General features: G+C 44.0%; 1 protein-coding gene across 21 annotated transcripts in view; it reads right to left on the minus strand.

The window, feature by feature from the left end:
• The window catches only part of ABLIM1 (actin binding LIM protein 1), a 403,495-nt gene that overhangs the window by 176,688 nt on the left and 201,913 nt on the right, over positions 1–24,894 (minus strand). For 20 of the 21 annotated variants that reach the window (XM_003922182.4, XM_003922180.4, XM_039464994.2 and 17 more), the window contains exon 2: positions 180–314. In XM_003922182.4, coding sequence (XP_003922231.2) covers positions 180–314 — 135 coding nt within the window. Of the gene's footprint in view, positions 1–179; positions 315–20,989; positions 20,997–24,894 lie in introns of all 21 variants that reach the window. The other variant, XM_074382932.1, reaches the window with a different exon arrangement.

Below are 24,894 nucleotides of genomic sequence, written 5' to 3' on the forward strand. Positions count from 1 at the left end.
CAGGCTTCATTCTCGCCCTAGTCTAACTGAATCCCAAACTGGCAGTAAATGATGGCAGGGTTTCTGAGGGCATTTGCTTATCATCCAATGACCCAATGTGGAGTTAAGGGGATGGGCTGGACCCAAGGCAAGCCCTGACCGTGACATGCCTCTGAGCCAGGAAGCTGGAGGAACCATACCTTTGCAGGTGAAACACTTGATGTGGAAATGTTTGGTCTGGACCCGAAGCACTTCACCCTTGCAAGGCTCCCCACATTTATGGCAGTGAATGACAGGCTTCTCCGATGGGTGGTGAGGGTCCTGAGGGTGGGCCACTGAAAGAAAATCAACAAAAGATCCAGGTGAGTAGAGAGCATTCCTTCAAAAGGGGTTATCATAATATCTCTGTGATTTTGGTGTCAAATGAGCCACACAGACTGATTCGACAGTGTGAACGGAGCAGTCCCTCCAAGCCATAATCCTGGAGACACAAAGACCCATATGACAGTTGTGGCTTTAACAGCCCAGGGGGGGAAACACCAGGCATATTCCTCAGTGGAGGCTGCTCTCTTCTCCTTTCCTCCCAAACTTCTCTAGGATGGCATCATTGCACTATTGAGTATACAATCGTGCTTGGCTCAATATTTTGTAATACGGATTTGTAGTATGTCTTTATCTTGATTTAGAAGGCACCTTCAGAAGGGGTTCCCTGTGGACTGTAAGTCCTTGAAGATGGGGGTCATTTCTTCAAGTATATCCTTTTTGTCTCCCCAGTTGTATTTTTCTCCCTCCTTCTCCAAGCTTCTCGGGACACAGTGGAAATGTTCATGCACCAAAGGCACTCGGTAAACGTTTCTTTACTTATTAACTTAGTATGTGCTCAACAGTTTCTAGCCTGCTTTACCAGAGGGTCATTCCTGATCATCAATGGCAACTCATCTAACCTGTTGGGGGCCTATGGTGAGCCTCCTGTTATGTGCATAGTGTCTGATATGCACACGGTAGGCAGGAATTTAAATAAATAAATAAATAAATAAACTAGGAACAATATGGATCTCTCTAAACCTTAGTTTCCTTTCCCATAAACAAAGGGGATTGGCCCAGAGGATTTACAGGATCTTTTCAGATCCTAACATCACATGATGGAGCTTTCAAGGATACTAAGAGAAATACTAAAAGAATATTCTTGGTTTCCACAGTGTGACCTTCAGAGAATAGAAGTTATGGAGGTTTCCCAGCTTCAAGACTGGGATGTACAGAGTCCCCTTTACTCTCGGCTCAGAGAGAAGGCAGAGAGAGGACACTCGTGGCTTTGAGCTCACCGAGGGTCTTCATTTACCTTGCAGTTTCTCCAGCCGCAGAATGCAGACGGGCAGTGTTGGCTACCAAAGTCCTTTTGTGATGTGGAGCCTCAGAAGGAGGGACACGGTGATATATAAAAACGTACTTCTTAAGTAATAACATGAGCATTGTAAAGGACAAGAGCATTGAACCTAAAATTAATCAACCAACACAAAGATGATTTTCTCTCAAAAGGTAAAGCCGGGTTGAGCAGGGGGTAGATGTGGGCAGATACTGCTGAAACTCAGCTTAGAAAACACCTTACAACAAGGAGCTCACTGTACACCACAAGTACAATAGTTCACTGTTTCTCTCAGACTTCTACCACGTTCTCATTTTGCCTGGAAAGAGTTTGAACAAGATAGTCCAAATAATCCATTACTGGCTACCTTCTGAGAAACAAGGTTCTTCTTGTGAGATTCCGACAAGGAGCAGGTGTCGTTTCAGGTGGAACATCTGATCTGTGTTCTCTGCAATGGACCCTGGGAATGGCCACAAAGATACCAAGGTTGCAATTCACCTGCATTTCCTTATCTACCTCCTGGGATCTCTCTTGAAAACCTGTATTTACAACATAACTCCTGTATTATCTAAAAGAATTAGGAGGGACATGCTATCAAGATCTCTAAACAATCACTGACTTTTAAAGTGATGTGTATCAAGGCCAAAAAAATCTATCCCTTGCAGATAAAAAAAAAGTTTTCCTTAAGAATATCTGCTTTAAGCGTGTGTGTGTGTGTGTGTGTGTGTGTGTGTGTGTGTGTTTGTTTTCAAGACAGAGTCTCACTCTGTCACCCAGGCTGGAGAGTAGTGGTACAGATCTCAGCTCACTGGAACCTCTGCTGGCTGGGTTCAAGCAATTCTCCTGCTGCAGCCTCTCAAGCAGCTGGGATTACAGGCGCCTGCCACTGTGCCCAGCTAATTTTTGTAATTTTAGTAGAGATGAGGTTTCACCATCTTGGCTAGGCTGGTCTTGAATTCCTGACCTTGCGATACACCCAGCTTGGCCTCCCAAAGTCCTGGGATTACAGATGTGAGCCACAGCAACCAGCCAAGTGCTTATGTTTTTTAAAGTTAATCCCTGCTTCCTATAAAAAAAAGGAGATAAGTACTATTTATTGGCATCTACTAAATGCCACACATAGGGCAAGGTGTTTACATATAAGCCACTTTATTCCATCCTCATCACCCCTCTCTCTCAATCAAGCGAGTAATACTGCTCCCATTGTCATGTTGACAGATAAGGAAACAGAGCCTCAGAGAAGTTGAACAACCTGCCCAAGTAACAGAGGAAGCTCAAAGATCCACACCCAGGCCTTTCTGACTGCTAAGTTCATGCTCCTTCCATACTATTAGTATAAATCAGAAAATTGTTGTAAGTCAAAAATAATTATTATCATTATACCTTTAATTTATATAGGCAAGTTCAAGTACAGTTCTAAAAGCAGCAGCTAGGGCTTGGCTTATGAAGGGGACAAGCGTAGCAATAAGGTTTTTGATATCTGAGCATGGCACCCAGGTGGTAACACTCAAGGCAACTATATGGATCCCCCAAATCAGAACCTTCTGGAACATATATTAAAAATGTAGGTTCTCGCCGGGCGCGGTGGCTCAAGCCTGTAATCCTAGCACTTTGGGAGGCCGAGGCGGGTGGATCACGAGGTCGAGAGATCGAGACCATCCTGGTCAACATGGTGAAACCCCGTCTCTACTAAAAATACAAAAAATTAGCTGGGCATGGTGGCGCGTGCCTGTAATCCCAGCTACTCGGGAGGCTGAGGCAGGAGAATTGCCTGAACCCAGGAGGCGGAGGTTGCGGTGAGCCGAGATCGCGCCATTACACTCCAGCCTGGGTAACAAGAGCGAAACTCTGTCTCAAAAAAAAAAAAAAAAAAAAAAAAAAAAAAAAAAAAAAATGTAGGTTCTCAACCCAAATGCTCATCAATAATAGACTGGATAATGGCCGGGCGCGGTGGCTCAAGCCTGTAATCCGGTGGATCATGAGGTCAAGAGATCGAGACCATCCTGGTCAACATGGTGAAACCCCGTCTCTACTAAAAATACAAAAAATTAGCTGGGCATGGTGGCGTGTACCTGTAATCCCAGCTACTCAGGAGGCTGAGGCAGGAGAATTGCCTGAACCCAGGAGGCGGAGGTTGCGGTGAGCCGAGATCGCGCCATTGCACTCCAGCCTGGGTAACAAGAGCGAAACTCCGTTCTCAAAAAACAAATAAATAAATAAATAAATAATAGACTGGATAAAGAAAATGTGGCAGGTATACACCATGGAATACTATACACCCATAAAAAAGGATGAGTTCATGTCCTTTGCAGGGACATGGATGAAGCTAGAAACTGTCATTCTCAGCAAACTAACACAAGAACAGAAAATCAAACACTGCGTGTTCTCACTCATAAGTGGAAGTTGAACAAAGAACACACAGATGAAGGGAGGGTAACATCACACACTGGGGCCTGTTGAGAGTGGAAGGTTAGGGTAGAGATAGCATTAGGAAAAATATCTAATGTAGATGACAGGGTGATGCATGCAGCAAACCACCATGGCACATGTATACCTATGTAACAAACCTGCACATTCTACACATGTACCCCAGAACTTAAAGTACAATTTTTTTAAAAAAGTAGGTTCTTCAGCCCCAGTGACTAAGCGTGGGAGTCAGGTATCTACCTTTTTAGTAAATTACTCAGGTGATTCTTACACATACTCCAATTTAAGAGCTATTTCCCCTCAGAATTCAGACACCAGCTACAGAGAAGACTTAGAATTTCAAAAGTAATTCACAAGACCATTCTCTTCAACAACAATATAAGAACATAGTGAATCGCTTGACTATACAGGAGAATGCATGTTTGGATAAGAAAATGCACTGCAGTGTCTCTTAACACTTGAATTTCTTTATTGCTAAGCAAGGCAGTCATGCTGAGTAATGATGAGGGAAGGAAAATATCATTTCACTTCTTGGCTTTTCTCTGCATCTGAATAAAGGAGCCACTGCCAATGCTGGCACCAGCTGCCAAGGTCAGAACTGGGATCAGCGTCTGCATTTTGCAAGAGTTTCCCTTTGGAAATATACTTTACACCAAAATCCTCCATGTCCAGAGATGACGTGCTTTGCTCTCACCTAGAAACTAGACTGTGTTTACTTGCCCTTCCTTCATACAACAGCCTAGGCAGAAACATATAGAAACAACTCATTTGTAAAGAAATGGGCTTTTCTTATTAGAGGACAGAATCCGAAGACCAAAAGAAATTCAGTTCTTATTTCATCCCAACTCAAGTCAGTGTCAACAAAAGAATCTCTCTCCTCAAAAACAAATCAAGAGGTTAACTTTGTATAAGTGTCTTTAACAGTCTGGTTATTTCCAAATGTATGGTTGTTGACTCGATGCTACGATTTTGAAATATGCTGAGTCATATGCAATATAGACATGAGATTGATTCTGTACTCCCTTTATCTGCCAACTGGCTCTGCTGCGAATTTTTACTTGACTGTTCCATCTTTCAAGACCCAAGTGGGCCCTACGTATTCTACTGATAGGGAAACTGAGGAGAAGGAGTTTACATTCTTGGTCCAACGTCATCAGGAGTTACTGGCAGAGGCGCACTTAGCACTCAGGCGTCCCAATACTTTCCACTATACTGAGTAGTCAATGATTTACCCTGAAACTTGAGCAGACACAGTTAAAACCTTCCATGGCTCATCAATTTTGTTGCCTAAATAATGATTGTACAATGAAAAACCAAGAGCATGGTTGTACACCCTCTGATCAATGAGAAAATATCTATGAAGAGCCAGGAGTCTACCAGCCTGAAAAGGTAAGGGGATTCCTCCACTGCAGAATATCCAGTTTGGAGGAATTCTCACTACTCAGCTAAGCAGCCGATTGCACAGCTTACTGAGGAGTTTCACACTGCCTTTCACAGTCAAGCAAACCAGGTCAGCCACGTCTCTGAACTCCAGTGCAGGACAGAGAGCAAAATGCCATTTTTGATGTGTTACTTTTGGAATGTCTATTAACGATCTCAGGCAATGAGACTAGGGGAATGAAACCATTGAAAGAAATCCCAGAAATCTTCAGTGCGGTCCAGCAGAGGTCATTACAGGTCACAAAAGGAAGGCCACAACGCCAAGCAGAGTCCCTCTTTCAAATCTGGGACTAGCCTCCTCTTGCCCAAGCTACCTCTCTCTGGGGGACAGACTGTGGAACTAGACCACCAGAAACAGAACATCTGGGAAAGCACATTTGAAATAAAAATCTCCTTAGCGGTTAAATATCACAAACCTGTGACAGAATACTATTAGTTACAGCTTGCTCTGGGTCATCTGAAGTATTCAGTGTCTCGCAGGTAACAGACACAATCTCTATCTCAAGTCCCCATCCTTCCCCATTGTACCATCACTCCCTAATCCATAAACCTTTGGAACAACAGGGTGCTTGATGGCTTCCAAAACCCTTTCATCTGCTCTATCTCATTTCACTCTCACAGGGTTCTCAGGTAGGAAGAACAGGTACCTTCAACCCCTTCTTAGAAATAGCTAAACTGAGGCTCAGAGGAACGAAGTGACTCACCCAAGGTGGCACAGCCAAGAAATAGAGTTGGCAGTAACCCAGTGCAGTGACTTATAATCCAGACCTTTTTATACCAGAATAGTCCCCTAATCACCTGTGCTCGAACCTTGATTCTGCCCTCTTTGTCATTTCCCACTAAACTCTGTCTACCCTCGCAGCCCTTGTATCTCATCCCTTTTCTCCATGAATCCAGGCCCTCAACTCCTTTGTCTCAGATGGCTGAAAGTTTCCTACTCCCTGGCCCTTTTTTCCCCAAATGCAACCAGCAAAGAGGATTCTACCCAAGGAGGTGTAGCCTAACTTCCCACTCCTTACATGTGGGCTGTACATAGTGATCTCCTCCCAAAGGGTACAGTGTGGATAGGAAGAAAAAGATGACTAACTTTACAATGGAGAATTCTGACAGATAATACCCCAGCCACATGAGCAAGGTAAACATCAACAGTGATAAGTCATTTTGATAGAAAGTACTTTTGATATGATGTGATGAAAATGGGCGCTTTGCCTCTGTAGTCTTCCTCCCAAAAACCAAACCAAACCAAACCCATAATCCTAATGAAGTCATCAGAAAAATCCCAAACTGAGGGACATTCTACAAAACAAAAACACCTGACCAGTACTCTTCAAAATCGTAAAGATCATAAAAAACAAAGACTGTCTGAGAAATGATCCACAGCCAAGAGGAGCCTACGGAGACGTGATGACTAAACGTAATGTGGGATCCTGGATGGGATCCCAGAACACAGGAAGAACATTAGGTAAGAACTAAGGAAAGCTGAATAAAGCGTGGACTTTAGTTCATAACAGTGTGCCAATATGGTCCAGTAATTATAACAAATGTATTATATCAATGCAAAATGTTACCAGTAGGGGAAATCAAATGCTGAGTATATAGGAAATATCTGTATTATCTTCTCAATCTGTTTATTTATCTAAAACTATTTTAAGAAAATAAAGCTTATAGGCTGGGCCTGGTGGCTCATGCTTGTATTCCAGCCACTTTGGGAGACTGAGGTGGGTGAATCCTTTGAGGTCAGGAGTTCAAGAACAGCCTGGCCAACATGGTGAAACCCCATCTCTACTAAAAATACAAAAATTAGCTGGGCATGGGGTGGCAGGTGCCTGTAATCCCAGCTACTCGGGAGTCTGAGACAGGAGAATGACTTGGATCCAGGAAGTGAAGGTTGTAGTGAGCCGAGATCACGCTACTGTACCCTAGCTTGGGGAAGACTCCGCCTTGAAAAAAACATTAAAATAATAAAAAAAGAAAAAGGAAAACAACAACAGAAATGGTTCCAAATCTCTCAGTCCCAATTCATCAAGCCTAAAGTTCTCCACCTAACATCAGATACCTAACATCAGATATCTTCAATAGCATGGCTCATGTCAGCTCTTTAGGTGTCTAAGACGAAACTACCTTGCTGAGTACTTATCCCTGTGCTAAGTGATTTGATCGCAGACAGTCTGACTCTAGAGTCCAAGCACTAAAATACCCTACTATTTATTTGTATTAATTTATGAATGTCTCTCGAGTGAGGCCTTCTGACCACTTCCAGGTCTAACATCTTCATTCTCCCCAGTGCCTTCACTCCCACTGTAGCCTCCCTTGCTATGGTGTCTCTTCTCCCCATCTGTTCAAATTAAACTTGACCCATATGGCGTAGCCCAGGTCCTGAGCTTCTCTGAAGCTTTCACGCGGCTTAGATTGATAAAATATTTCCTTCTCCTCCATGTCCTCCAGCACCGAACATCTGTTCCATCACCAGTGTCTCTCTTGGTTTGTGTTTCGTTTGTTTTTCTTTCACAATGCATCAATCCTGGCCCTACAATACTGCAAGCTCAATGGTCACTTCCTCCAAATTTCTGAAATAGTTCTGATTTCAAACATCAAAGAGCCTGAGTTTCATCTCTTTACTTGTCAGTTCAATATTTGAATTAGGGAAAATAGGGTTACCACCTAATAACACCACAGGGCATCTCCCATGTGAAGCTCCAGGGTCCTGAACTTCTGACATTTGCAATAAATAACTCCAGAACACTATTATATTATTATAACAAGTAAAATGTACTGAATACTTAACGATGTTACAGGCACTACTACAATTAATTCCTACTCACAATCAAAACAACGGCATCACGATTGCCTTATGGGGGACTGCTGTATAATTCCTGTTTTGCAGAGGAGAAAATCAAGGCTAAGAAGAGTTATAAACCTTGTCCAAGAAGATATAGCTAAGAAGAAATAGTCTTACTTTGGCCATATTTGGAAGCTCTGTGTAGGGGATTTCCACAGGAAAAAATGATCTAGCCGAGAAGGAAATCAAGCTAGTCTAATGTACTCACTAGATCCTGAGTTCATGGCTCAGAATTGGTGAATGCCAGCTGCATCACCATGCCAAAGGCAACACCTGCTAGTAAAAACACAGATGAGAAACAATGCTTGAAGTATAAACAGAAATTCTTCCAGGATCAGCAATTTGTGGGAAAAGAACATGTATAGAGTCAGAGTGAGACAGCAAGGAACAACGGCCTGCCACTGGGAGGACCCTCTCTGCCACCTCTAGCCTGAGCTGAGGCCTGGACTGGAAATGTGTCTCTGGCTGGGACTGGTCTGGATTTGCGATCCCAAGATGGTCCTCTGTATGGTAAGGTTGGTTTCGGCCGAAGGACAGGAATCCTACTCTCATGGTGGTCTATATTTTAGGGAGACTGCAGTCTGTTTCAGAGAGATTCTACGTTTCAGAGAGATGGCTTCATTACCGAGAATACGTTCTCTGCTTCTAACCCAATGGTTCCCACTGACTTGTAAACACATATCCCAGAGATGTGCACTCTCCCACCTCCTACTCCCTTTCTTTGTGCTAGACTGGCGCTAGTATTGAGCCCAGAAAACAAGATACTCAAGAGATTAAATAAATGCATAGAGTGCTTAATTTACAGTTTACTGAAAGGCCCGTTTCCTGCTATGGCAAGTGGTAGTTACTTGAAGCTACACACTCACTTACCCTGTTATTAGTTGCCCAAAATGATCCTTCTCTTAAATTGGCTTCCACAGTCTCATTTTCTTATACCATGTGAGTTTGGTAAACAGGATTATTAGTTGGCACAAACACTCCCGGGGGGTGGGCAGTACGATGGTGGGCTTCCCTGCCACTTGTGGCTTTCACTAGTTAAGACACCCTAATACTGGCCAGGTGCAGTGGCTCATGTCTGTAATCCTAGCACTTTGGGAGCCCGAAGCAAGCAAATCATGAGGTCAGGAATTAGAGATCAGCCTGGCCAACATGGTGAAACCATGTCTCTACCAAAAATACAAAAAATTAGCCATGTGTGGTGGCACATACCTGTAATCCCAGCTACTCAGGAGGCTGAGGCAGGAGAACCACTTGAACTCGGGAGGCGGAGGTTACAGCAGTGAGCCAAGATTGCGCCACTGCACTCCAGCCTGGGGACAGAGCAAGACTCCATCTCAAAAAAAAAAAAAAAAGAAAAGAAAAGAAAAAAAAAGATATCCTGATCATGGTCGGGCATGGTGACTCACGTCTGTAATCCCGACACTTTGGGAGGCCAAGGCCAGCAGATCACCTGAGGGTGAGAGTTCGAGACCAGTCTGACCAACATGGCAAAACCCCATCTCTACTAAAAATACAAAAATTAGCCAGGTGTGGTGGCAGGTGCCTGTAATCCCAGCTACTCGAGAGGCTGAGGCAGGAGAATCGCTTGAACCCAGGAGGTGGAGGTTGCAGTGAGCCAAGATTACACAACTGCACTCCAGTCTGGGTGACAGAGTGAGACTCTGCCTGCTCCCCCCAAAAAGTACCCTGATACTTCTGATACTTGATTTGCATTTTCGGTGACTACCTGATATGATAGGTGCTTGCTATTCCTCCAAACATAAAAGATGCTGTCAGCAACTGTCCGCTGGACTACTGATTATAGAAATAGCCTCTACTCAAATCCAGTTAATCTGATTCCCCCAAGGCAAAGAGGTACTAGGATTATCATAATTCAGCCAGGAAATTTCCTCCTTATAAATCACTTGACACACTTGCCCTGATAGGCTACATCTGCCTTCTACGTGCAAAGATTAATCTTAGAAAGGCATTTCAAAATCAGCTTGGTGCCTTTTCCTCCTCCTCCTAAAAGCATGACTCCTTTGGCACACCTTTTGATTGAGATGACTCACTGAAGTGACACCTTTCTTTGACCTCTTCCAGCCTTTCTCTGATCATGTCCAACCATTTGCATACAACTTCCACCTCTTCTCCCTAACTACAATTAGAAGGGAGCTCGGAGTAGGGACTGGATTCCCAGTCCTGCCTTTCCTGCCACATGCCTCAACCTCCCTGAGACTGTAAAACGGGCCAAGAATACATGCCTGAACTTCCAGGGTGGTAGCAGAGACCGTGTGAGGCCATATCCTCCCAGGAGCCTGCTATGATTTCAATGTCCCCTCCAAATCCATGTTGAAATTTCATTGCCATTGTAAACGTTAAGAGGGGAACTTTAAGAGGTGATTCAGTCACAAAGGCTCTGCCCTCATGAATGGATTAGTGCCCTCACAGCAGGAGTGAGTGAATTATCACAGCAGCAGGTTGCTGATAAAAGGATAAAGTTCAGCCCCTATCCTCTCTCTGTCTCACATCCTAGTTTGTCCTTCTACCTCCTCCATGGGATGATGTAGCCAGAAAGCCCTTGCCAGATACAAATGCCTTGCCCTTGGACTTCCCAGCCTCAGGAACCATAAGAAATATATTTTGTTTCTTTATAAATTACCCAATCTGTGATATTCTGTTCTAGCAACACAAAATGGACTAAGACAGAGCCCCCACAGCTGCAGCCTGGCACACAGATGCCCATGTTAGCTGAATGTCAGGAAAGACTGTCACTAACCTGTATAAGCAGAAATTTCTGAAGCATTACAAAAAACCCTTCTAAAATTTGATTTAACCTTTTAAGGTCACCTAGGGATCTCAAATTATTCCTGTACCAGCAGTTCCACTTAGAAATGAATCCAGTCCAACAAATGGGCACTGGCTTCAGTCTAAACTCTGCTGGCAGAACATCTCATCTTTATGGACCACAAGAGAGCCACATCCATCCTGATTCAGAGAGTGGGAGGGATTGTGGTCCCATCCGAGCCATTTACAGAAATACAAGTTAAGAGAGAGGGTCAGAGTCTACTGGCATGTGGCCTAGGGTGTGGAGACAGGGTTTAGTCTAAGCCTGGTACCACCATTACCTTCTTCCCTCTACTTCCAAACCCAGACACCTTAGAGGAGTTTAAAAAACAAAAACCAAAGAACAAAGATATTGATTGAAGTGTCTCTTTGCCGCACAAACCTGTCTGTCTCCAGCACGGAAAGTCTCCCAGCTGTCCCTGCCTTTTCTTTCCGGCTGCTTCTCCTTCCAGGACATCCTCAGAATCATTAAGTAGTTAAAAACAGCATTTCAGACAAATGAATGAAAAAAGCCAATGTGTGTATGGCACTTCACAATTTATAAAAGGTATTCAAAGATAATAACTCCTGTGATCCCACTGTTAGGTACAGTGAACCTCAAATTTCTCTTCCAGGAATCAGTATGTCAGTATGCTCAGCCCTCTTACTCTTTAATTCTCTATTTTAAAGTTTAACTTCCTTGTAGTTTCAGCAAACAATCTTTTCCACCAGTTCCAATCAATAGTTCACATCTACTCCCGTGGCCCCCTGCCTCATCCTGACTCATCCCGGTCACCTGCTCTGGTCACCTGCTTTGACTCCTGCTTACCTGCTCCGCCCTGCCCATTACCATCCTTCCCACCAAATTACCCACCCCACCACTCTGGCTCATACTCCTGCTCCCTTTAAAATAGCCAATCAGAATTAGACTAGACTGTGAGGTCTAACCCTAGCCAATAGGGGAACAACACAGCAGTAGTGGCTACCTCCATCAGGCATAAGTACCCCTTTCCCTCCCTTGTCCAGGTATGCGCTCACCATTGTTCCATCTGTGAGCTGTACCCTTCTATAGAACTAAATTGCCTTGCTGAGGAAATTTATATTCGAGTGCTGCTTCTTTTGTGGCATAAAAAAATTCTACTTATAACACCACCAACCCCAATTACACTGATTCTACAGATATAGAAATCGGGTTTTGAAGATCTTAAGGAAGGTTCTGGGGAGAACAAAATAAAATGTGAAGGGATTCACCCCTGCAGTGCGGTGCTCTAGCCTGCTTGGGAGAGCCAGCTATGCCCAGTCCTTCCCAACTGAGTGGTGACTTCGTCTTGGCAACTTGAAATTGGCTGCAGTAGAAGCATCTACACTCTGGAAATTGGCAAACTTTTCAAATCAGGGCCTTCCTCTCCCTGCCCTCTGGAGAGCTGGTTGTTAAACATTCACCAGCACACCACTACACCCAAGGTTATACTGCTTCTAAATTGCAAAGTGAAGTTTTTCATTCAAGTGCTTATGCATTTCAGAAACAAGAATATGGACCCTTTCTGAAAAGGCACTCTTGCTGTTGCATTGCTAATAAATACACAAAGTTGCCCTTGCCTGGGTCTCTCCAGTGTCTGCACATCCACTGGGAGATGAAAGCATGAGACCTGTGTTCACAGCATCCAACATGCAATGTCAGACATGATGCTACACATTCTAGAACTACTCTCTAGATACTGAGGCTCCTGACTCCTCCCAGACCTGAACAGCAGGCTCCTTCAAGTTTTCTATATGACATAATTTTGCTGGGTGTAACCTCTGCAAGAAAATGCAAACACATATAATCTACACCTGTCACCTCCCTAGGTATTCTTCTATTCATCCAGATGGCAGGGAGCATAACCCTGGTGGTTGATCATTCTCTTATTTACCTTCAGAATTGCCTCTGCTTGAGTGGAGATCAAAAGATTATCTTCCAAAGTTTAACAAAGAACTTAGTGAAGACTATTGCTTGAAAAGAAAAAATATGTTCAAGTTCAGCATGGGACTGGGAGGAGAAGGGAGAGGAAGGAAAATTTTTTAAATCCCTCCATAGAACTCCTAAATGTAACCTTCCAACACTTGGAAAATAGGCTGGGCATGGTGGCTCATACCTATAATCCCAGCACTTTGGGAGGCTAAGGCAGGTGGATCACCTGAGGTCAGGAGTTCCAGACAAGGCTGGTCAACATGGTGAAACCTTGTCTCTACTAAAAATACAAAAATTTAGCTGGGTGTGGTGGCACATGCTGGTAATCCCAGCTACTGGGGAGGCTGAGACAGGAGAATTGCTTGAACCGAGGTCGCAGAGGTTGCAGTGAGCGGAGATTGTGCCACTGCACTCCAGCCTAGGCAACAGAGGGCAACTCTGTCTCAAAAATAAAAAAAGTAACCCTTGGAAAATAAGTTCTTATCAAGAATCAACAAATTTTGGCTGGGTATGGTGGCTCATGCCTATAATCCCTGCATTTTGGGAGGCCAGGGCAGGAGGATGGCTTTTAGCCCAGGAGTTTGAGACCAGCCTGAGCAACAAAGTGAGACCTCATCTCTATAAAAAAATCTTTAAAATTAGATGGGCATGTTGGCATATGCCTGTAGTCCTCTCTCATCCACTTTCTGTCTCTATAGTTTTGTTGTTGTTGTTGTTGAGACAGAGTCTCACTCTGCTGCCAAGCACCAGGCTGGAATGCAGGGGCACAATCTTGGCTCACTGCAACCTCCGCCTCCTGGGTTCAAGCAATTCTTCCGCCTCAGCCTCCCAAGTAGCTGGGACTCCAGGCGCACGCCACCACGCCCAGCTAATTTTTTGTATTTTTAGTGGAGACGGGGTTTCACCATGTTGGCCAGGACGGTCTCGATCTCTTGACCTCGTGATCCACCCACCTCAGCCTCCCAAAGTGCTGGGATTATAGGCTTGAGCCACCCCACCCGGTCTCTGTCTCTATAGTTTTTAAGCATTGGGTTTGGTTAGTATCTGTTAGTTTCAGCTTCTCAATATTTGCATAGCAATCAGAAGAATAACTGTATACACACAAACAGATAAGAATTATCCAATACACTGTACATACCTTACACCTTGTTAATGCATGCCATCCTCCTCACTAAAGTACTAGACATGTTTTTCACTAACACGTCCCCACCCCAGCAAATGTCCTCAATATCACTTCATCTCTGCTACCCTTTTAGGAAAGAGCCCATAAGAAGACAGATGTGAAAAATCAGAATGAGATGCCATCAGACCAGTGCCCCACTCACATGGGAGTTTTCACAAATACAACTTGCCTAGAGGAATGTCGACCACAGTCGGTGGAATGTCAGCACCAGAGATGTGCTGGAAAACTAGAAACATTAGGATATGCCTATAAGTAATCGGTCCCTCCTTAAAGTAAAAGGCTAGGAGTTGGTTCAGGGCACAGTTATGGAAAACATGAGTGTGGGCCGGGAACAGGCATGGTGGTTCATGCCTGTAAACCCAGCACTTTGGGAGGCTGAGACCAGTGGATCACCTGAGGTTGGGAGTTCGAGACCAGCCTGACCAACATGGAGAAAAAAATCCCATCTCTACCAAAAATTCAAAATTAGCTGGGCGTAGTGGCACATGCCTGTAATCCCAGCTACTTGGGAGGCTAAAGCAGAATTGCTTGAATGCAGGAGATGGAGGTTGCAGTGAGCCGAGATAGCACTATTGCACTCCAGCCTGGGCAACAAGAATGAAACTCCGTCTCAAAAAAAAAAAAAAAAAAAAAAAAATCCATGAATGTGTATCTTCAAATAGTGTGGAATTTCAACTCGTTTGTTCAATCCTTGTGCTACACAACAACCAGAATGATCTTTTAAGTACATAATATAAACAGATCTGTCCACTAATTATTCTCTCACTGCCCTATGCAAGATGCCCTCTGGCCCCACCACCTCTTTCAGCCTCTTCTCCCATTCTCTATACATCCTCCCAAGCTCTGGCTCTTGCTGTTTCAAGATCTGCAGGCATGCTTTTCTCTGCCCAAAAGGCTCTTCCCCAGCTGTTTATAAGCCCACTCCCTCTCCTCCTTCTGGTCACACCCTCAGGCTTCTGTCACCTCCTCTGATTCTTCTCCCTGAACTCCCTCATTAAAGGCAGTCTCCCTGCGACTCCCATCTCAGTCTCCACTCTACCACAATCTAAACATTCTCCTTCTTCTTTTTCATCTTCTTCATTACAAGGTAACTGCCATCATATTCCCAGGGTCTAGCACAGTCGTGGGCACAATGTCAGCACTCTATAAATGCATGTTCAATATTTTATGCTTTGAATACCAGCCTGGCTTTCGGTCTCTTTTCCAGAGCAACAGTCTTTGGGTGAAACTGAAGGTTGGCTAAATACCTTGGGTTCACCAGCAGTATTTAATATCAGTTAGGCAATTTGGATGGCGTCAATACCACTCAACTGATGACAAAAGATAAAAGACATGTTTAAGTCTCTGACTCAGAAAACAACAACAGCTCAAGGAAGGCGCTTACCTGCAGACCAGTCTCAAACCAACGCTGGCTGAGCTCTTTCAATGAGAACCACACAACAAAGCACAATTTCCAGCTGACCTGGTCTGCAAGGAAGAGTTTGGGTGGACCCAGAACCTTAGCAAAACTAACCGGCACGTCCCCAGACAGGACATGATGAGTAGAACAGCCAGCAGGGACTGCTGCAGAGCAGGTGGTTAGCTTCCTCCGGTGGGTGTCCTGAGCACACATGGCTTCCAGCCTCAAACACTTTACAACTCTTCCTATGATGCCAGCAGTTCCTGCATCAATGCATCATTAGCCATCTCATTTCATTCCACAACAAAAAGGCCAGTGTCATTAGCTTGCTTGCCCAAGGGATGTGGGCACCAAATACTCAACAGGTCAAGTTTCTTGGTGGAATTTCTATCACTGCACAGTAGGACTTACTGGCCACAGGAAGCCACTGATGTGGTCCTGGAGTCCTGTGGCATGACAAAGGTGACAAAGCGTTACTCTACTTGAGGCAAGCTGCGAAGACGTTGTCCGGTGGAAAGGGGTGGACCCTCCTGGGTTCCTCAACTCACCTGTCTCAGCTCTACTTACTTTCCAGGGTCCGCAAACTAATCTGTCACTAAACTCCATCTCATTGAACACATTGTTCTGGTTTTGCTCAGTCAAAAGGAAAGACAGTAGTAACAGAAGGAATAGCGATTACTGGGCTACATGCCGGGAAGCATTGGGATGACCGGGTATTGTTTGAAGTGCTTTATGTGGATTAATTCATCCAATCTTCACAATAACCCTATTAATTAGTACTATTATTGTCCTTATTTTCTGATGAGGAAGCTAAGGCAACAGAAGGTTAAGTGACTTGCCCAAGGTGGCAAAATTAGTAAACAGGTGAGCTGGAATTTGAACCCATGGAGACTGTTTGCAAAGCTCCCATTCATAAACACGACTTACTCTTTGGGCAAACCTACACAATCCTGAAGCTTTAGGGGATAATTTTACAAAGCCACCAACCAAGGCAACTGAAGGACAACTGTACCACAAGGGGCCAGTGAGAAAGAGAAGGATATATACCATAGAGAAGGGTGTTCAGCCTCTGAAAATCCTAGCCGAAGGTGGTTTAGCACAGTCTCTCCTTCCAGTTACAAATTTAATTCTTCTCATCACCTGCTTCTTAGTTCTGTTTTATCTGCCAGGGACCTCAGGCCATTCCTTTGGCTCTGGGCTGTGCTCCTACCCTGATGCTTAAATAAACTCCACAGACCAACTGACTTACCATTTACGTTTATTGAGCACATGGGACAGGTCACGTTTGAAGTCTTCACACACTGTCACATAAATTAACCCCAAGAATAAAGATATGAAGTGGGAAGTGTGGGTTTTTTACCCCATACTTACTTATTTTTATCAAAGTTTAGTCTAGGTGCAGGTGGTGGCTCATACCTGTAATCCCAGCATTTGGGGAATAGAAGGCAATAGGTTTCTTTGAGCTCAGGCATTTGAGACCAGCCTGGGCAACATAGCAAGCCCTGGTCTCTAAAAGAAAAAGAAAGTTTAAAGAACCTGAAGAGGCTTATATGCATAAGGAACAAATATGCTGCCGGCTGTGGCGGCTCGTGCCTGTAATCCCAACACTTTGGGAGGCCAAGGCAGGTGGATCACTGGAGGTCGGGGAGTTCGAGATCAACCTGACCAACATGGAGAAACCTCATCTCTACTAAAAATACAAAATTAGCCTGGCATGATGGCACATGACTGTAATTCCAGCTTCTCGGGAGGCTGAGGCAGGAGAATCGCTTGAACCTGGGAGGCTGAGGTTGTAGTGAGCTGAGATAGCACCACTGCACTCCAGCCTGGAGACAAGAGCAAAACTCTGCACACAACAGATGCATAGGCTGTTGGTTGCACAACTTCAGAGGGTGCTGGCCCCCATTCAGATGAGAACAGTGCCCTGGAGAGGCAAGGCACAGGCCCTGGCAACAAGGTGGCTTCCAATCTCATCTCCAGTGCTGCTTCTGGTCATCTTGTACTGCACTGGACCCCAACCTGAAAGTACTGTGTTAACTGCCTTCTCTCTGGCTGGCCCTGTTCACCTGATTCATGTTTAGTAGTTGGCTTCTTTGCCTATTCATTATGTAAAACTACCATATTAGTGTTGCCTCACTGTGGTCGTGTGGTTTTCATGGCAGGCATGACCTTTCCCTGGGGGTGTCTCCATCATGTCGACTCTCTCTAATGGCAAGAAGCCACTCCTGGGCTCTTGTTGCAAAAGTCCAAGTGCTTTTTGAATCCTGTTGTATATTGCAAGGGTGCTTCCAAGTCAAGATGGGGTGATGACCGACATGCCCTGCACCCAAGCTATAGCTAAACCTTTCCTGCTGTATGGAAGGCCTGCTGACAACTCACCTTTTGGACATTCTTGAGGGAGGGGTGAACTCTCTCCAAAGCCCCTAAGTTATATTTTTCCTTTTCTTATTTTTTTGGGACAGTGTCTTGCTCTGTTGCTCAGGCTGGAGTGCAGTGGTGCAATCTTGGCTCACTGCAACCTCCGCCTCCTGGGTTCAAGCAATTCTCCTGCCTCAGCCTCCCGAGTATCTGAGATTATAGGTGTCCACCACCACACCTGGCTAATTTTTATTTATTTTTCTAGAGACAGGGTTTCACCATGTTGCCCAGGCTGATCTCAAATTCCTGACCTCAAGCAATCCACCTGCCTTGGTCTCCTGAAGTGCTAGGATTACAGGCATGAGCCACTGTGCCCAGCTAAAATGATATTTTTTCTGGAAAAGCTCTGATACATCAAAAATGAATGCTATCTAGCATGTAATGCCTGACAATGTAGATGAAGAGCTGGTCACTGAGGGGTGGGATGGCGCATGACAGACAATCCCGGCCCTGATCTTACTCTCTCACCCTGGCTGCGATGCAAAACCAAGGAAACAAGGTGAGCGTGGTACACGCAAAGAGGTGAGGCAGACTCGTGGGGAAAAGTAATCCCAAATGAAAAAGTAATTCCAGAAATACCAGGCTTAAAAGCTGACATGGGCTCTACGAGCATTTTCTTTGGACTTCCAGCTGGACTTCAAACAGTATTTTACTCTGAATTTAGCAGTTGGGTCAGTTCTTAATTGTATTAAGCACCCAAGACAGATGACACCAAATTCCAGCCAACTTCTATTAAGGATAAAGTAGCAAATGAAAGATTCAGACATTCTTTTGTCAAAACCTGTCCAGTTGCAAGTGAAGAAACCCAGCTTAACCAAAACATACCTATTAGCACAATAACAGGAGTACTCAGGATGGAAACATGGTTGCCCGCAGAAGCACCTTATTCTGTTTCATCAATAAAAATTTAATTAGTCAGTGTAGAGGGTCTAAGCTAATGCTTTTCAAACTTTGGGTCTTAAATCACTGGAACATAAAATAAGTTTAACGGATCATCACCAGCATAAAGAGTAGAAAAGAAAATAGCAGAGAGTAAAGGTAAGTATTGCTTCATGTGGCTTTTATTTCAGTTATTTGTTTCCATGTGTGCATTAATCCTGGGTCTTGCTGTGTGAAAGTGTGTTTCTTCTGGGGGTAGGTGTGGTAGACATGTCAATTAAACTCCAAACCGTAATCAAGAGGCTCTTTGACTGAGTCCTACCCACAGATATGTTTTATTTGGTCCTCATTATATATATATATATTTTTTTTTTCTTTTTTCTTCAGAAGGAGCCTCACTCTGTCGCCCAGGTTGGAGTGCAGTGGCATGATCTTGGCTCACTGCAACCTCTGCCTCCCAGGTTCAAGCAATTCTCCTGACTTAGCCTCCCGAGTAGCCAAAATCACAGGCAAGCACCACCACACTCAACTAACTTTTTTTATTTTTAGTAGAGACAGAGTCTCACCATGTTCCCCAGGCTGGTCTTGAACTCCTGACGTCAAATGATCTCCCCACCTCAGCCTCCCAGAGTGCTGGGATTACAGGTGTGAGCCACTGTGCCTGGCCACACACAATATTTTTTAAAGAGAAAATGAAATCATTTGCCAACTTTTAAACATCTGGAAATTTTACATAAAAATCCCTATTTCCCGCTGCTCCTGAAAACTGAAAGGCCTGGCTACTTGACCCGCATCCCTCTGTGGGACTTGGGATGAAGGACAAAGTAACTCTTCCCTTTAGGGAGGGCTATGCTCTCTAGTTGGGCTCAGGCTCCACTCAGTTGGGTCACTTGCCTGATTCTTGGAGCATCCGTATGTCTGACCCCAGTTCTAATCATCCTTAGCTCAATGTGACCCACAAAGCACCCCCCAACTTACCCCTCCTTACGTCCATCGCTGTATCATATGCCAACGGTAGCCCTGCTAAACTGAGCTGCTCACATCTCCTCAGACAGGAGCTGTACTTTATTGCTTTTGCTTTACGCACTTGAGTCCCTTTCTCTCAATCCTTTTTTTATCCACTACTGCACTCCTGTTCATCCTTCAAAGCCCAGTATTCCACAACCATCCAACAGAGTTCATCACTTTCCGTCCTGCAGCCCCATGTTACTTTCATAGTCCTCCTTTGAGCATATTTCACATTATATCATAATGACTTCTTTATGCGTGTCTGTTTCTGGCTAAAAAGTGAGTGCTTTCGGGTCAAGAACTGCATTTTATTGTTGCTATATCTAGATAGATAATCTCAGATTATAAAGGAACATTTCCCAAGTAAGAATAACCATCTCCCTGACCCATATACATCATTCATTCACTTATTCACTCAACATTCAGTTAGTGCTTACTATGGAACAGACACTGTGTAACGAATACAAGTTGAATCAAACACCATCCCCAACCTTAAGAAACCTACAGAACTCCTGAAATACCAATCTTAAATGCCACCTTTTCCATAAAGTCTTTTCTGATTCCCTTGGGACCATAGCTCTTCCTTCCTTAGAACCCCCATAGAAGACTGTTCACCCCCTTCTATTGCCTGGTGTCCCCTCCACTTTGCATTCTCCATCAGCATCCCTCTCAACACCTGCTGACCCATTCATCCACTGAAGGTAGGATCTTTTCAGTGTGTCAGGTTATTCTCGAAGTGCCCCACAGATAAGAGACCTCAAGAAAATTGTAATGTGATCATGGCCACTACTGAAAGCCCTTTGCCATGGCTCATTGCTACTTCTGAGTTTTAGGCTAGGACCTCTACACATGGCAGAAGTGGTAGCATTTTCCAGGTAAGCAGGGACAGAGGGGCATCCACTCCTTTTTCAGTGCTCAGCATAACTGGGCTCTCATCCTCCAGACTCCAATCCCCATCCTCCTAAAGCTGCTCCTTGATGACCATTCAGAAAGGGTCCCTCAAGTGGCACATGGCAGCAGTCCAGTGGACACCCACCTAGCTCATGTGTCACGATGAGACCCTCCATGGACCTGGGCACCCATAGCCCCTATCATTTTTTCAGGGAGAGATTGCTCAGTCTTCTCTACCATTCCTCATCCATCAGACACTCCAGTGAGGAATAACCTTGCCACATTTTCCTACCATCTGCTTTTCGTGTGTGTGTATGTGTGTAGTTCTTTTTTTGAGACAAGGTCTCACTCTTCTATCACCTCGGCTGGAGTGCAGTCGTGTGCTCATGGCTCATCATAGTCTTGACCTCCAGGCTCAGATGATCCTCCTACCACTGCAGCCTTTTATATAGCTGGGACTACAGGCACACACCTCCATGTCCAGCTTTTTGGGTTTTTTTTTTTTTTTAGTTGGTGGTTGGGAGGGATTTTTTTTTTTTTTTTTTTTTTTTTTTTAAATAGAGACAGGGTCTTGCCATGTTGCCCAGGCTGGTCTTAAACTCCCGGGCTCAAGCGATCTGCCTGCCTCAGCCTCGAAGTACTGGGATTATAGGTATAAGCCACTGTGCCTGACCCACTTTTCTTAATTCTTCTTGAACTTTTCACTTCTCATGCTTTAAATAGAGAACAGCAGAAATAAACAGAAGAAAAAATACAGACTGTTAGAACATAGACAGAATGCAGGTGACCCTTGAAAAACACGAGTTTGAACTGCACAGATCCCCTGCACAGATTTTCTTCTACCTCTGCCACCCCTGAAGCAGCAAGATCAGGCCCTCCTCTTCCTCCTTCTCACCACCTGCTCAACATAAAGACATGGAGGATAAAGGTCTTTATGATGATCTACTTCCACCAAATGAACAGTAAATACTGTACAGTAGTAGTGAATGAAACACTCCAAGCCTGAATGACATATTTGAATTCCTCAAAGATTAAAGAGGAAGTGGTAGCCTTTGTGAGACAAGACAGCTGATAAACTTTTGTGCCTTTTTGTTTGTTTGTTTTTGAGACAAGGTCTGACTATACGGCTCAGGCGGGAATGCAGTGGTGATCTCAGCTCACTACAACCTCTGCCTTCTGGGCTCAAACCATCCTCCCATCTCAGTTTCCTGAGTAGCTGAGACTACAGGCATGCATCACCATGCCTGGCTCATTTTTATACTGCTAATGAACTTTTACCCAAAAATTCCAAACAGCTCTATGATTCCAGGTAAACGTGCTTTACCCAAAAATTCCAAACAGATCTACGATTCCAGGTAAACATGCTCACTTGACTTGGAGACATAGGAACGATGCCGGGAGAACATGGACACCTGTGCCTTCATTCTAAATTATGTTGCCTTCTCCAAGTCAAGCTGAGCCCCAACTCACCCCCAGGAAAAAGCACCTTAAATTTCCTGCCAACCTTTGCTCCCCAGTATCCTATACTAACAGCAGTTTCTTGGCTACTGGGATCTCACAGAAGGTCTTCTTCATTATGAAATATGGCTTTGTCTCATCCTACAGGATAGCCAGAGTGACAGTGATGTTCTTTCTTTACCTTCTCTTTGTCATCTATGCATGGTGAGCAAGAAGAAATTTGTCAAAGGGAATAAAGAAGCAACTAACATAAAAATTTTTATTCACCCACTTCTAGACCTGGTCAGTTTACCCACAGAAATCACAGATTACCCACACAGTGTCAAAGTGTAGTTCCTGAATAAAAAATATCAGCATTATCTGGGAATTGTTAGAAATGCAAAATCTCAGGCCTTTTCCCAGACCCATTGACTCAGAAACTCTGAAGGCAGAGCCCAGAAATCTGTGTTTTCACAAGCCTTCCAGATGACTCTGATTCCAGTTGAAATTGGAGAAGAATTACTGTCCTAGACTGTAATGTCTTTGGAAGAAATTACTGTCTATGACAGTAATTTAAAAAGTATTTAAAAAGCCAGGATCTTCACAGTTAAATGCAGGTATTCAAACAAGTCAGCCTGTTTGATTGCAATAGGGACACATACACTCACCCCTGGTCCACCCCCAGGGGACACTGGACCATAATAGCATTAATTATGTCAGTCTGAGCACAAATACAATGTTTCAGAGAAAAGAGGTCATGCATAACAAATATTCACTCTCCCCACTGTTAACAAAATTTGCCCTTGAATACACAGCTCCTGCCAGTTTGGGATAAACATACCTCTCAGTATGAGTCACCATCAGACAAACACACAATGAAATAGGAAGCTGGGCTGGTTTTTACTGTGGTGTGCCCGGATCAAACCCAACCACAATGGGAAGAAATCCTGCACCACTCACTGATCACTGATCTTTCTGAAAAGTTCTCTGGCTCTTTAATGCTGGCTCAGGAAAACACTCAGCACTTTGACTTTGGCACAGGAGAAGCCAGCAATACTAGGATCCTCTTTCTTGACCTCTAGGGCTGTGAATACGATGGCAAAGAGGGCCACCTCCTCAAAACGAATCAAATGCCAAGATATGCTTCTTGGTAGGGTGAGTCTCCTGCAGTACATCTTCTGCAGGAATTTGGAGAGAAACTCTCTGTGATGCAATATAAGTTGCTCATCCTTCCTGATCATTTGGCCTGGCATGGGAAAGGCAAGAAGCAACATTACCTCCAAAGTCTGGGAGTAGCTAACAATAGATGAGGCCAGACCTCCATTTCTGATGCCCACTGTCTACGTATTCTTCACTCCATTCCTGTCATCAAAAATCGCCCTCAAGAGCTTTGAATACATTCAAGTCAATATGTTCCTTCTCTCACATTTATTTATATTGTGGAAATGACATCTTTTTCTCTCTGGATAAACATTTTTTAGACATCAATGAGTAGATATCAGAGGGTAGAAGATGTGCTATGATTTTTTTTAAAACATGTGAAATCCTTTCCCTTTGCTTTGGCAATCCATTATTCAGACAGCACTTCTGGAGTGAAGATGAACTAAGCAGAGCCACACTTCCTGGTAAGAGTAGCACTTTCATTTATAAAATAGTACAAGCAATTCACACTTGGATTGCTTTCTCTCAAGTGGAGTATGATGACAAAAACTGGAGCACCCCTCCCCACAAAGATGGGAAATTCACAATTGAGTAGTGTGAATAAGTCACTGATCAAGAACAATTTATCTGAAACTTGTAGCCACGCAGTGTCTCCTTTAATCTATCACTTCCCCTTAGACCTTACTTAGGAAATGTCCTTGTTGGTGGTATCCCTTTTAAAATATTGGGGTTTTTGAAGTTAAGACACATCCAAGGGCACATAGAGATGAGATATTAAACTTCAACCTGAGGCTAGGAATGGCTAGCATACATGAAAGAACAGGCCTGGAAAGTGATTCAATAGTCATCGCACACAGGAGGAATTATTACAGGATGGAATAGAAGTGAGTATTGATTACACTAGGCAGTACGCATGCATCCGAGTGGGTAGTATCTATGTGGGTGTGTGTTTTGGGAGGGCAAATAGCATTAGAGGCAGCAACACTTCACAACTCCTAAGGTTGTTTCACAAGACTGCATATAAAGTCAAATATTTGAGAAAAATAGCACTGTCGTAAATTGCACAGGTGACAACTGTTGTTAATCTGGTGTTTACTTAGGTGCACAGAGTAATTCTAGAAGAATTTGCAGAAGGGTTGGGCCTTTGAGGAGCTCTATAAACAAGCCAAACTTGAGTTAGATCTTTGATAAATACATAAAAGGGGGGTACACAGTATTTTTCACAAGGAGGGTAGACAGTATGACAGGTTAAAGAAAATACCACCCCTGTGATCATTCAAAAGGTAAAGGGGCTCGAGGTAGACATTAGCACTGGTTTCTGAGCCAGATAGGCAGAAAAATGGATAGAAAACTTAGATTTTCTACATGTTAGCTAAGTGATCTCTGATATTCCATGAGTCTTCTTTCCCTCACCTGTTGGGGGAAGATCGTACTTACCTTAATGGATTAGAAGATTAAAGACGATGTATACAGAGCTCTGCAATTTGGTATGTGTTCAATCACTGATGGATTTCATAACATTAAAATGAAAATAAAATAAGATTGGCTTAGAAGGACATTTATATAGATGGAAGCAGGGAGGAGGTATTTTAAGGACCTGAAGAGAACCCTGCATGACAAGCAGGAAGCTTTGAACCTTACCTTGTCATTTATTTGGGTTTTTGAGCTGGGAAATATGATGATTCAGTGTCTTAAAAGAATTACTTTGGTTCCA

Source organism: Saimiri boliviensis, chromosome 12 (assembly GCF_048565385.1).
Source record: "Saimiri boliviensis isolate mSaiBol1 chromosome 12, mSaiBol1.pri, whole genome shotgun sequence".
NCBI lineage: Eukaryota > Metazoa > Chordata > Mammalia > Primates > Cebidae > Saimiri > Saimiri boliviensis.